At 43.5% G+C, this 14,141-nt stretch overlaps 1 protein-coding gene across 1 annotated transcript in view; it reads right to left on the bottom strand.

The window, feature by feature from the left end:
• The window catches only part of STK32A (serine/threonine kinase 32A), a 121,393-nt gene extending 107,731 nt beyond the window's left edge, over positions 1 to 13,662 (bottom strand). Inside the window, exons 1-2 of the mRNA XM_026498972.4 lie at positions 13,580 to 13,662; positions 9,687 to 9,834 (exon numbers count right to left, since the gene is read on the bottom strand). Coding sequence (XP_026354757.3) covers positions 9,687 to 9,792 — 106 coding nt within the window. The 5' untranslated portion in view covers positions 9,793 to 9,834; positions 13,580 to 13,662. The remainder of the gene's footprint in view (positions 1 to 9,686; positions 9,835 to 13,579) is intronic.
• Between the last annotated feature and the right edge of the window lie 479 nt (positions 13,663 to 14,141).

Below are 14,141 nucleotides of genomic sequence, written 5' to 3'. Positions count from 1 at the left end.
GCCCGGGGAGCCATCTTTCACTTAAATATTGTCCTGATGGAAATAGGTCATTCTTTTTCATCTCAGCCACTTAAGTGATCTACATAGAACTTACTGAAAGTTACAATTATACATTTGAATGTTACAGATCAGAAAATCCCATCACCCTAAAAAAAAAGACTGGAGGAGAAAAGGAAACTCGACACTGGGGAGGTTTTATTTTTTTTACTTGCCAAATAAGAGCATTAAAAATTCAGGTGATCGTGATAATGTGATAATGGTATTACTAACGTTTATTGAGCAATTACTATGTGTCAGGGACTATGCTATATACTTTTTATGGATAGTCACTTTTTTTTATTTTTCAAAGGTTTATTTATTTATTTGAGAGAGAGAGTGTGTGAGCATAAGTGGGAGGAGGGGCAGAGGGAGAGGGAGAGAGAGAATCCCAAGCAGACTCCCCACCGAGCGTGGAGCCTGATGTGGGGCTCAAACTCGTGACTCTGATATCATGACCCGAGCTGAAATCAAGAGTCGGATACTTAACCAACTGAGCCACCCAGGCACCCCTGGATAATCACTTTCTATTCCCACAAAAATGTTATGAGGCAGATAAAATTATTAGCCCCCATTTACAGACAAGAACACTGGGGATCGGAAAGGCAGGTCACTTCACTGAGTTCTCAGTATGGAAAACAATTCTATTTCCACAAGCCTTAAATAGTAAACACACACACAAGAAAGCATGCAGTTTTAGAACTGAAATTTTTAGTGGCATTAGCTTTCTGAGATGCTTATTGCATTGCCCTCATTTTTCTTTCACCAGAGATGAAGAAAAGCCTTGCCATAGGTTGGCATTTGTCCACAGAAGGTGTCCTGGAGCCACTGGTTTAGCCTATAAGTGACACCATACTAGCTAAAGTTGAAGGTCGGCTCTAGAACGTATCACTGGTGATCCCCTAATGAAAAATTACTTAGCCAGCTCACTAACCCTTAATCATCCCAAGTGGTTGACAGCAAATGGCTGCCACGAATACATGTGGAGCTTGGCAGGTCCTTTAAGGATATATTTGGACCTGCTCCAGAGAAGCAGCCTCCAAGGCCCATTGATGGCATCTGTTTGCATAGTCAGCACTTCCTTTTTATGAAACTCAGTGCCCCAGGGTGTCTGGGATTTACTGACACCCATTACTGGTGCCAAGACCAAGCAACAGACACCAATGGCTTCTTTTCCTGCTTCCTGAACCCCAATTCATGAATATGCTCAGAAGTCAAAAATACACTGGCTATTTCCTTAGAACCAGCTGGAAGGTAGAACAGAGGGATAGAACAGGGGTGATCAATACTTTCAGTTTTTGATGCCCCTCAGTAGAATAAATGCCTCTGGTAGGAAATAAATTCCCCCTAGTGATATTTCAGTGAATTACCGGCTGGTACCCATTTATTTGAACCTAGTCTGTATGACTTTCAAATTATATATATTATAAACGTAATACATTTGATCCATCGTAACAGTCGACTTTCTCGCCCAAGTACTTCCACTGGCTCACACTGATCAACCAAGAGAGAGTCAGTGAAGAGTGACTTTAAGCCTCTATGGAGAACAGAGAGCAGTCTCCTCGCCTGGCCTCTCAGTTTAAGGCTAGAGGGCTATGCATGGATATGAGGGCGGTCCCCAGAACATGGGAATAAACATCTGCAGGATGCTGGGGACCAGGGGTTAGCACAGTATGGCCCGCAGGCCAAATCCATCCCACCATCTATTTTTACATGGCTCGTCAGCTAAGAATGGCTTTTGTGTTTTTAAATGCTTGGAAAAAAAGAGAAAGAATATTTTGTGACAAGTGAAAATGATGTGAAATTCAAATTACAGTGTCCATAAATAAATTGTTACTGGACGAGCGCCACCTTCATTTGTTTTCTCATTATCTGTGGCTACTTTCATGCCACAACGGCAGAGCTGCGTAGCTGTGACAGAGACGGAGCAGCAAAGCGTAAGGTATTTACTATTCGGCCCGTCACACAAAAAGGACGCCAACTCCTATGTGAAGTAACTCTCAGAAATAAAAAATAGAGGCTACTTGAGCAGAAAGCAAGGTTAACGTGACTTATTTTACTGTAAATATGACTTCAGAAAGGGAAGAAGAAACGGCTTAAGAGGAACAAAATAAAGCAAGTGCCGGTCTATTGAATTCCAAATCTATAACCATAAGTTTTTCAGTGTTTTCACCATAGAAACAGGGCTCACTGTCCCAGTTTAACAAGAATATTATTCCATCATTGGCTTTTTGCGGCTGTTTCCAAATGAAATTTCCACAACTGGTCACACAGCAATGCAGAGCTGCGACCCTCACATTATGCACGGAACCTCAGTTGGTGAACTGATGACTCACACTGGTCACTGAGCCGACACCTGCCAGGCCACACAGCAGAGGCCCTTCTCATCGAAGACAGCAAGCTTGGAGTGCCGATCACATGTTCTAACACCGAAACCAGCGGACAGACCTAGTGAGTTCAACCTACGTAGTTTCAGGGTGAACACTGAAAAATGCCTATAGCTTTGGATAAAAATAAAACATGAGTATACCTTGAGTGTTATTTAATACTAAGCAACTACTCACCACAATTTATTCATAAGACACTCTGAACTAAAACGTTTTTTTCATAAAAAAAAGTAATAAAGAAGAAATAAACTGTCTCCAAATCCAATTCCTACCCGGACCAGCAACGTCCAACATCTCACAGTCAAACGGAGCTATCTAGTGTTTAGCTCATTACCCTGAGTAAACACGAACTGTGCCCCATGAAGAAGTCATGGTGAGGAAACCTTAGAGAACATAATGACTCTTTAGCCGTAGAGATTTCGCCTGTCATAATCTGCTGCCATTAAACCAGAGGGGTAAAAAGATCCATGGGAACAAACCATATTTCCAACACAGAAAGAAGGGATATAATCATGACCTTTCATTTCCCAAGTTGAGATCCCCAGAATACGATGTGTCACAACGGAGTAAGAGATTCTCTACAGAAACGGTTTCATTTTGAAGAAAGTCTGAAAAATATCAGAATCCAGAGTTTTCCATACTGTAGGACTTTTCAGAGTCTTTCACATGCTAATAAGCGCTGTGACCCTCCAAAGGCGGGTTGTAGCTTTATTGCATTAGCTTGAGTGGGTTTTCCTCAACGCGTAGTCTCCACTCACTGCTCAGGAAACAGTCAGGAAACAAGCACATCGGAAAGCACTGGCTGTCTCGGAGGTCTGTTTCCTTGGCTGTCTTGTTTCTCCCTGACTCTTCCAATCCCGTGGACTGGGGGAAATACAGCCCTCGTAAGTACCCGTTCTTATAAGCCAGTGGAGCTGACGTTGTTTACAACAAATGCTTTAACTAAATGTTAGACCGTCCAAGATGCCTTCATTTTTTAAGAAGCCCATTCTCACTGGAGAAATTTTCCCCATACTTTCCCAATCATTTTAATACAAAATAATTAATAATATAAGACAACGGGACTCAAGATTGAGCGGGGAAAGTCTGAAATTCATTTGCCTCTCCAACTGGGTACAAAAAGCAACACATAGGCATTAAATTAACAAAGGAGACTTTCACAGTCCTTCCTTGCTGCAATCAATTCAGTAACCTGCCATTTCTTCTGGGTTGCAAATCTGAGGTCAATTTTTTCGGCCCAGCAGTTTGAAGGACCCATTGCCTCTGCCACCAAAGAAGATGTAGGAAAACCGGAACCACTCACATATCCTAGGAGACAAGCGTTGCCAAATCAAAGTGGAACACTGAGTTTTCAGCAAGTCCAAAGAATAATGCAATAATTTGGCTCTTTGCAAACTCGGGGCACTGATGAACTTTTCGTAGCAGCTTTTAACCTCAAGCCAGCTTTTCTTGGCTACAGCACTCCAGAAGAAAATTGTCTCTTGGCTTAACTAAGCCAACTTATCACCTCTATATTCTTTGTATATGCTTAGAAACACATACTGTTAACAAGGAGCCAGACCCTCTCCTGTGGCCTAGACCCTGAATTATAAACAAGTGCACCTTCTCCTGTTATTCCAGAGTTTCTTTGCCTAAATCACTTTGAAAACCTCAATGACTGGACTTTTCAAATGTTGATTTTTTTTTAAATAAAACAAGCCAAAAAAAAAAAAAAAAAAGAAAGCCCAAGCAAAACAAAAGCACTGTGTTCAGACAGAAGAAATAAAGCAGATTTAAAGAAAAAATTACAAACATTAATAAGTATCACAAGCCTATTCTTTACTTTCAGAAAACTTATAATGTCTTTTCATATCATTAATTATTTCTCAGAGTATTCATATGGTATCTGGGTATAGGGAAGGGCAATTGTCACTGTGTCTGATCAAATGGGATCAGTTGACTCATCAGCTTTGGGCTTAAATCAGAAAAAGTAAAGTTTATTGATTTTTTTCAGCCTGCTTTTTGCTTTTGCCTTAAATGAAAATACAATCACCCCAGGGGAGGGATGAAAGAGAAACCAGATGAGATTCTGTTTTTTAAGAAGTCATTAGCATGGCTTCTCGTTAAAGAGCTTATAAAAGGTTTTCGCAGAATCCATAAATCTGCCATTCTGTCAGTTCAGTTTCATTGATAGAATTGTGAATGGGTCACATTAACTATGGCATCTACAAGAGCTGCATCTAATCAATTTCGTTTCTTTCGAAGTTGAAGTACAGCAAAGAGCTCATGCTGAGACTCTGCTAGTAGATAATTGTGTAACTAGCATTACTTGGGCGCTTACCTTATTTGAGACACCTCGCTAAGTGTTTCACTTGCCTTGTTTTATTGTAACCTCACAATGACCCAAGGAAGAATGCCCGATTATCATTCGCATTTAATATCGAAAGAAACTGAGGCTTTACAGAGGTTCAGTAACTTCCAGAATAGAAAGGAGTTTCTTTTTGTTTTTGTTTTTCCACATTAATTCACTAGTAAGTATTTAGGTTTGGGGACTTTTTTTTTCATGGTATTTCAAGTCCCCTCAGAACACTTTATAGTTAGTCAGATTGACTCTTGTGTTTGATGATGGGTGATCAGAACATGTCTCCTTTGATTTTTCTTGTAAACACCTAAATCGCTAGTATGTGGTGTGGCTGAGATTTAAACCCATGTATATGTGTTTCTGCTAGCAGAGCCCACGCTTTCACCCACGATGCTAAGCGGTCTTCGGTTACGAAACACAAAACCTAATGAGGTGGAAGACAGTGTAGTGCTTCCTTAAAAAATTAAAGAATTACCATATGACCCAACAATTCCACATCTAAGTATATACCTGAAAGAATTGAAAACGGACTTGAACGGATATTTGTACACCTCTGTTTATAGCAGTATTATTTACAGTAGTCAAAGGTGGAAACAACCAAATGTCCACTGATAAGCAATCAACAAAATGTGATACGTACATGTAATGGAATATTACTCAGCCACAAAAAGGAATGGAATTCTGATAAATGCTATAATACGGATAAACCTTGGAAGCATTATGCTACGTGATATAAGCCAGACAGAAAAGGACAAATATTACATGATCCCAATTATATAAGGTACCTGGAATAGTCAGATTCATAGAGTCATAAAGTAGAAAGATGGTTGCCAAAGACTGGGGCGGCAGGGGGTCAGGCGAGAGGGGAAGGGGAGTTACTGTGTGATGGGTACCAGATTTCAGTTTGGGAAGATGAAAAAATTCTAGAGACAGACGATGCTGATAGTTGCCCAAAATGCAAATATACTTCATGCCACTGAACTATAAGTACACTTAAAAATGGTTAAAATGGTACATTTTATTATGCATATTTTATCAAAAGAAGTTAGGACTGAGATTTGCACTAAAATGTGAACGGTAGGCCACAAAACAAAACTAGTATAATTCGCGATCTACTTTGTAAAAGATAACAGTAACCAGATACGCAGATCTTATTCCACTCAATGGCACTATAAATCTTCTACTCTGTCTTCATCAGACGAAGATCACCATGAAGAGCTAATAGGATGAGTCCTTCAAGTTCACTACCAGATGCAACAACATGAAATACAAAGCATCAGGATGAATTCCAGCAAGAACAGCTTATTTTACTGGACATCCGGTCACACCTTATCCCTTAATCACCTTCAAAGTGAATCAAAGCACTCTTCCGGGAGAAATCTTGAAATATTATTTGGGAAATCTGGTTCAAATTTTCTTCTTCAATTTACATACTGGGAACAGCAAACACTTTGAAGGAAATATTAAACACTTTTTCGTCGTGTATTGGGATTCTTTTCAGCAATATTTTTAAAATAATTGAATTGGCTCATTTAAGTGCCCTAGATTCTGGCCCAGTTTGATTATTTATATAAAAATGAGATAGAAAATGATGTAGGCATTAATGTTCTTTGATTAGTCAGTGCTTTTTGTTGTTGTTTCTGTTTCTTGGTCAGAAGCTTTATAGCAGTCCAATAAAATTTCCCTTGTGCTCAATCGAGAGCTATGAATGGAGTCAAATCAACTTTGTAGGATGTACTGATAAAAAATATGCTCAGAATGTCATACTTTCCCTCCCCAAATTCAGTGATCTTATAAACAAGTGAATATGGCAATGAAGTGTAGTCCCTTTTCGTAATATACAAACTCATATCCATGAGAATGGTAAGAACTGCTCATTTCTGATTTTGTCGTTATTAGGACTTTGGACTTGGGTGTCCTTACTTGAACTGTTCTTCTCATGTCATTGCATGAATGGCTTCGTCTCATCTTTCAGGCTTCACCTCAGATGTCACCTCTTCAGAAAGGCCAAGCCTGACCACACTCTATCTCAGAGGGTCTCTCCACCATCACCCTGTCCCTCTCCATAAGATCCCTGAGTCATTCCCTGGGTGGCACTTTAACATTGTCTCAAGTTGTCTGGTTTAGGTATCTGTTTACTTGTTCATTGTTGGCCTTCCCCCATCAGAACATGAGCTCCACCCGGGCAGACAGGGCCAACCTGTTTCCAGCTCTCTTCCTCCTGTCCAGCAGTTGGTGGATTTGCCCTCCTACTTCTGCCTCGCAACTGTGTGTGGAGACGGACTCAGAGCTTTACCCCTGGGGGGGCACAGACGTACCGCTGTGCTCATCTCTTCTCTTTATGGGCGCTGTGGTAGGCTCATCTCACCGGGCTGGGAGATGGACAGTGAAAAGGTGGTGACCAGAAGGGGTTACAAAGGACTTGTGGGGTGTCTGGGTGGCTCAGTTGGTTGGGTGTCCGACTCTTGGTTTTGGCTCAGGTCATGACCTTAAGGTCATGAGATCGAGCCCTGCATTGGGCTCCATGCTCAGGGGGGAGTCTGCTTGAGATTCTCTCCCTCTGCCCACCCCCCCCCGCCACCCCGCCATCCATGTTTTTTCTCTCTCTCAGATAAATAAATAAATTTTATACAATAAAAAAAGAAGGACCTGTTTGCTCCTCAGGCCTAATTTTACTCCAATTTAATTACTCCAGAGTCCCCCAAAGGTACTCATAAAGTGGTACCTTCTTTTCCATTTGCCTCAATACTTTGGATCTCTAGATTTCTTGGGCACCCCATGAGAAGAAAGGCTGGCTGAACTAAGGAAAATTCAGACAGCTCTGTAGTTTCTCATTATAATGCTATCCTAATACCTTAAAATGACATATCCCTCCCAAGCTACAAATGTGAATCTGGCCTCTCCTGCTCTCTTCTCTGTGGCCTCGCGCTCAGCATTAGCTCTGAATGCCCAGGGAGCACAGCGAACCAAACAAAGGAAATCCAAGCCTACTCGTCTGTTCATTTTGGAGATGGAAAAATCAAGTAACATCACTGGTCTTTAGATCTTTGCCTTTACTACTGGATAAAGCCAAGCCAGGCGACAGAAATAAGAGTGGGAAAAAGGTTCACTAAGACCATTTTCTAGATGTGTAATTCAGAGTTCCCATGCAATGCTTTGTACGGGTAATAACGAGGCACCTTTGAATCGACAGTGAATGACTGGGGACAGGGCACCCTGAGCAGTCAGACACTTGTGTTTAAAAAACTCCGTCCAAAGAACCAAAACCTGAGGTTGCAGCAAGCTCTCCCCTTCTTTTGTCAGAACTTATTTTTAGAAAGTTCATGGCCACATTAAGATAAGAAACTAAATTTCCCAGCTCCTTTGTAACTGGGAATGGGCGTGTCGGACGGAGTGCTAAGCAGCGAACAGGTGAGACGCTTCAAGGGGCGTGGGCTCAGTCTCCCCGCTTGACCCCTTCCCTGGGGCTGGAATGCCAATGATGTGTGGGGAGTGTCGGACCGTGAGAGGGACCCTCTAGGGAGAGGAAGAGAAGGGAAGAAACAGGCTCGCTGGAGCCGCCCCCTGGAGCCACACACTGCCAGCAGGACTCTGCCTGCTTTATTACGTGGGAAAGAAAAACACGGCCTTCTTGTTAAGCCACCATTATTTGCAGTTTCTGTTTCCGCATATTCACTTCCTAACACAATGGACTTTCCTTGCTGGTTTAGATGCTGCTTCACAATGTTTGCAAAGTGGCTTAGGATCTCAAAACTAAACGTACTGAGTTGAAAACAACCTTCCAAAGGGCGTTGGGTGGCTCAGTCCGTTAAGCATCTGAGTCTTGGTTCTGGCTCAGGTCGTGATCTCAGGGCCGTGGGATTGAGCCCTGTGTCAGCTTCTGCGCTCACTGCAGAGTCAGCTTGGGATTCTCTCCCTTTCTCTCCCTCTCCTCATGAATGTGCATGCTCTCTAATAAATAAATAAAAGCTTAAAAAAAAAAAAAAAGAACACAACCTTCAAGGTTACCCTACCTTCTTACTTAGTTGAGGAAATTGAAGATAGAGTCAATCAACTTCTTGAGCCCCACAGGTAGCTTGGAGTAGGAATAGCGCTCAGAACTCCTGAATTTCAGTTCATTGCTCTTTTCCTTTGTGGTCTAATCAGCAGAACTCCCTCTCTCTGAGAGGCCTGGACAACTTACTAGCTGGGACTGGGACTGCCGTTTTTCTAGCCGACCTATAAGTAGCTGCCCCCATGAGTCTACTGACAGGGCTGCTCTGGCTTCCACTCCAGGAAGGAAGAGTGATGTGGGGTGGCACATGTCCTCTTCTGACTCGCCTCACTGAGGGACGGTGAGCGAATCAGGAAAACCCTTGCTTTTCTTTCTTTTCTTGCCGAGCCTGACCTCGAAAGTTTCCCTTTCCTCCAATAATACTGACTCATTTTCCTATGAGCTAGCAGTGTGAAATTTGTCTAGGACCTCGAAGCATGCCAGTTAGAAGCTCAGAGCGCCCCGACTTGCAGGACTCCACTCCATAATATAATGAGTATTGATTCTCATTTAGACACAATTTGGTAATATAAGAAATCTTCTATAACCACTAGCAGTAGGGGTAAATTCAGCTGTCAGGGAAACAGCACAGAGAGCAACAAATCATTTCATTTCAAGGTCTTCTATCCACCAGGTACCCATCCACAGCTCCCTTTGGACAAAGGGTATTGGTATAGCCGTAATTAAGAGAACTGCCCAAGGTCTCATGGAGAGTGGAAGGTAAAAGCCAGCTATCAGCATATGAGATCTTCGGCTCACTCTTGCAGTTCTTTTTTTTTTTTTTTTTTTTTTTTAAGTCTTAGACTATGATTTACTTATGAAACAAGGTATTTATATTTGAATTCTGCCAAATTCTATACTTCATATACAGTTATCACATGTTTCTTACCATCCTCATTTTCATCAAACACTGGTGGTTTGCTTGAGGTGTTGGCTCCCATGGTCACGTCTACCCAGACCCAGATCCTCCAGTTAAACTCTCCAGGCAGAAACATTCATCTTCACTCAAAAGAGATCTGGAAGCCTTAGCTCGATACCTGGGAGAGGAAGAGAAATGGCATCCTTACAATACGGTGTGCTCTAGGGACCCTGAGCCAGAACCGTGGCTGCAATGTTAGCGTCTTCGGCACCCCTAGAGCAGAATTTCTTGTGATTGAAAATGACAATTTCATTAGTCACAGAGAACATCAGGCGTCTGGGAGAACCCTGCACGTGGCCCCATGGGGAGTGGTATGAGGCTTATGAAGAAGGAAGAGAGCTAAATATTTCTCTAAGTATGAAAACAAGTTTAAAATCCGGTCAACCATGTTTTATTTAACAAGTACATAATAAAATATTTTGTTGTGACTCCATATTTTTAAGAAAATATATTTGTCTAAAAATGTGTTTTTGATGTTTGACCAACAACTTTCTTATTTTTGTGGTCATAAAAATACATTTCCCACCTCGTTCTTCCTATCCTGGAAGGTACTAGAATGTAAAAAGAACAAGGTCTGAATTTGGGCTTTACCACACCAGCATATTGCTAAATTTCACTAAACATGTTTCTTTTTTTTTTTTTCCCCTCTCCCTGAACTTGAAGATAAAGATGGTCCACTCCTCAAAGGCAATTTGAATGTGATTTGAGACAATTCGTAAAAGAATTTTCACAGCATAAGTGGTCCATGATTGTTGGCCACCCTAAAGCTCAAACAAGGGATGTACATAAGAGCTAAAACCCCTGAAAAAATGTACGTTTATGGCTTTGTTCATTTTGAAGACTTTCCCTGAAATTGGTCAGGAGAGGCGGCACCCAGAATTCTGGTTCTAAAACTGACACTAACAATGGCTTTGGGCCAGTTGCTTGACCCCTCGTCTCTAAGATGGCAGAGACCACAGTGCCTTTCTCAGGAATCATAGGCTCCCATGCCTTATTTGAGTCAAGCAGAAATGCAGGTGCACTCACTGGACCAGGTGGAAGACGTCAGTGCCTTGTGGGGACCCTTGTGGCCTGGAGAATCCAGGCTCCATCTAAAAGAAGTCACTGCTCTCAGATCTAAAAGGTTGTCGCCAAGTGGAAACATGGGCCCAGGGGCCAGATCTTCAGATCTGATAAAAAAGGGGTAAAGATCCAGATTTGATACAAAACAATATTTAAAAATTCATTTCAGCTATATGGCCTGAGCAAATCTTATGCATGGGACAAATACAGCTTGTGGGATGCAGTTAATGAGATAATGTCTGTAAGCAATTAGCACAATGCCTGGCACATAATTTGCAAAGAACAGAATACTATTTTTAATAGTAGCTGTATTTCCTTTTATTTTACTTTTTTTTGACATCTATTCATTGATTTCCTCTTGGACTTTTTACACATGACGAAAATACAGATTAGAGATAGAATCGAAGAAAGCGTTCCAGGCAAACCTGGGGGAAGGATGAGTTATTGAAAAAGAACTTGAGAAGCTCCTAGGCAAGTCCAGAAGAAAAGCTCATTTTCCCATTAGGAAAATGTAAGTAAAGCCTGCATTTGGAAGGCGGACTCATTAAGGAAATGCTACTTTTCATACTAAAAGCCAACTGTTGGCAAAGTGCCGTATGGATTTTAAAAAGAATCATTAAATGGAGAGCAAAGAAAGAGTCAGCAATTAGGAAGCAACCAATTAAATGGTATGGGGGAGGGGCAGGTGGTAACAGGTGGCTGGAATAACCCTGGGGGGATTATTGACATCAGGAGGACAGAAAGACCTCAACTCTACATGCTCGCTAAAAAAACAAAGGGCTTTTAATTTTAGTACAAAAGGGGGTGAGGAAGAAGCAAGTGGGATGCCCTTAGTGTTTCTTGTGGGCCAGGGTGAAGCGAATGGGGTGCTCTTTGTGTTTTATTATTGTATTTAGAGCCCAGAATAAGTGGGGAATAGTGGGAGGGCTGAACCACAGATCACACTGGAGAGGATTGGTCCTAAAGAGAACATTGATTTTAACGAGTTGAGATTTTTAACACTGTAGACCGGGATCACATTCTCTTTTACTTTGTGCGTAAAACCCCAGGACACATCATTTTCACACCACGCCCCAATCCTGCCATTCTTGTATTTTCTTCTCTCCTCAAGCTTTTCTCAAGCATTAACCTTGCAAGTTGTCAAGACAGAGAAAAAGAAATATTATCACAATTTGCCACATTTCTGAGTTCCATCCGGATGTGCAGACAATTTTATTCCTCAAAGATCCAGTGATTTTTAGGGGGAAGGAAATATGTCAACAGGAAAACCACTTTTGTGTCTGTTTGGGGAAAGGGGAGGTGGCTGTGATGGCTTCCAAATTAGGTAATTTTCCCTCATATCCAGAAAGAAAGAAACCATCTCTGGCAGGAAAATGGAGACACATCTTTCCCATTCTGCCGCATCGGGCCCAGAAGAGCTACAGGACTCTCATCTGCCAAACCCACACCCGTCCTGATCTCCTGGCACTAAGTCTGCAGGGGACATGGGCATCATCCGAAGACGTCTAGATGACAGTGACCACCCATACAAACCAACATCCTAAACACGGAAAATCTAAGAGAGAAAGAAATGTGTCTTATAAGGACACAGAAAATTTTTAGATTTTGCCCTGAGCTGGCCAGTTACCAGATTATTCATGCAGGCTCATTCTCTCATGCCAACATTTGACCTTTGGCCTACACTTTTGGGGGGCTGCCAACAGGTGAGCTTTTCTAAGCAGCTAAGGCCACTTAGGTAAGAGGTGTCGTCTTTCAGAATTGAAGAACCTATGCTGTGATGTGAGAAAGTTGCTACTTTGATGGAACTGTTGGGTTCCATGCCACAGCTTGTGCAGAGAGCTTAGTTTGCACGTGAAACACAGAGTTTCTTAAACCAAGAAACACACAGAAACATGGCAGGAAAGAAAATGTCATGAAAAACACCACTTTGTTACATTGGTTGTAATTCATCCACCCTGCTTCGTCATTTTTATTCACTAAAAATTACAGGTAAATATCATTTCCCCCTGAACCTTCCTGCCAAATTAGTTCCTTTCACACTTCCCAAAGACAGACATAATCACGAACCTAGTGTATGTTTTACAGTCTCCTTTCTATGATTTTACAACATGACGTGTGTTTTAAAATAAGTCATCTAAACGACATGGACGAGTAGGGACACTTTGCGACTTACGGTGATCATTCACATGACACCTCTCTGTTCTAGCCATGCTGGTCTCTGGGGCTCTGATTTCTGCTTTTTAAGCGCCGTGTAGCAGTCCATGGTGCGAATACACCACGTTTTATTTTTCTGTGTAAAAATGTTCAGATCCTTAGGGCTTGGGGCAAACATCCTTGTGGAGATGAGACCAACCATCACAGGCAGTTTCTGCTGGTTTAGAAGCTGGGTAAGAGCAACAGTCCGAAACACCTTGCGCGCTTACCTCCACCCGGCAAATATTTATTGAAGTCTGTTTGGGTCTGGATCTGAGTCCATGAGAGGCTGACGGACACGGTCGGGGTTCACAGTAACTAGGGAGCTGGGCTCGACCCCAGCCCTATCTGGTTGTGGTGGGTTGTCCTGATCGCCTGCCTTTGTCTTATTTCTCTTCCCCTCTAACTTCCTAGTTTCCCAGCAGTGCCCTGAACATGCAGGTTTATTTAAAAGAAATAAAAATCTAGACCACCACTCACCTAGATCTTGGTTCTCTCTCTTCTCTCCTTCAAGAAGATCGGACTGGGGCTCCCCCCCTCCCCCCAGGGCACCGGGGTTAGCAGAGGGACTCCCTGAGCCGAGGAGAGAGCAAGGAAAAGGCGCCTACCTGTCTGGGCGCGGCGGCTGCGGGCGGCTGCGGGCGGCTGTGGGCGCCGGGCTGCTTGGGGCTGGCCCGGGCGGGCGGCACCTGCGGCTGCTGGGGCTCGGAGCACCGCCGGAGCGCGCAGCTCCTCCGGGAGGGGCCGGGAGCGGGGAGTGGCCAGCCAGCGGGCGTCCCCTGCCGCTGTCCGCCCCAGAAACCGCCGGGCAGTCGCCTGGGAGAGCGACAGTCCCCTGGGGTCAGTGCGTCGCCGGGGGAGGGCGAGACGGGGGACAGCGCCGTGGGCGCGGCTCCGAGCCGGTGGCGGGGATCCCGGGGCGCCTTGGCACGGTCCTGAGCCGCCGCACGCGGAGCGCGCCCCAACTTCTCAGACCCAGGCCCGGCTCGCCTGAAGTGACCCTCTTCGCCTCCGAGACACCCCGGCAGCGCTGCCGAGGACGGGGGTCCTGGGAGTGGTGGTACTGGCCTGCCGACGGGGGTGGGGGAAAGGCGATTTCCCGTAAGACGAACTCAGGTATTGCGGGAAAACCAAGAGAGGATTGAGAATCGCATAGGACCCGACGGGAAG

Source organism: Ursus arctos, unplaced genomic scaffold (assembly GCF_023065955.2).
Source record: "Ursus arctos isolate Adak ecotype North America unplaced genomic scaffold, UrsArc2.0 scaffold_5, whole genome shotgun sequence".
Classification (NCBI taxonomy): domain Eukaryota; kingdom Metazoa; phylum Chordata; class Mammalia; order Carnivora; family Ursidae; genus Ursus; species Ursus arctos.
This window is presented reverse-complemented; position numbering and strand designations above follow the sequence as displayed.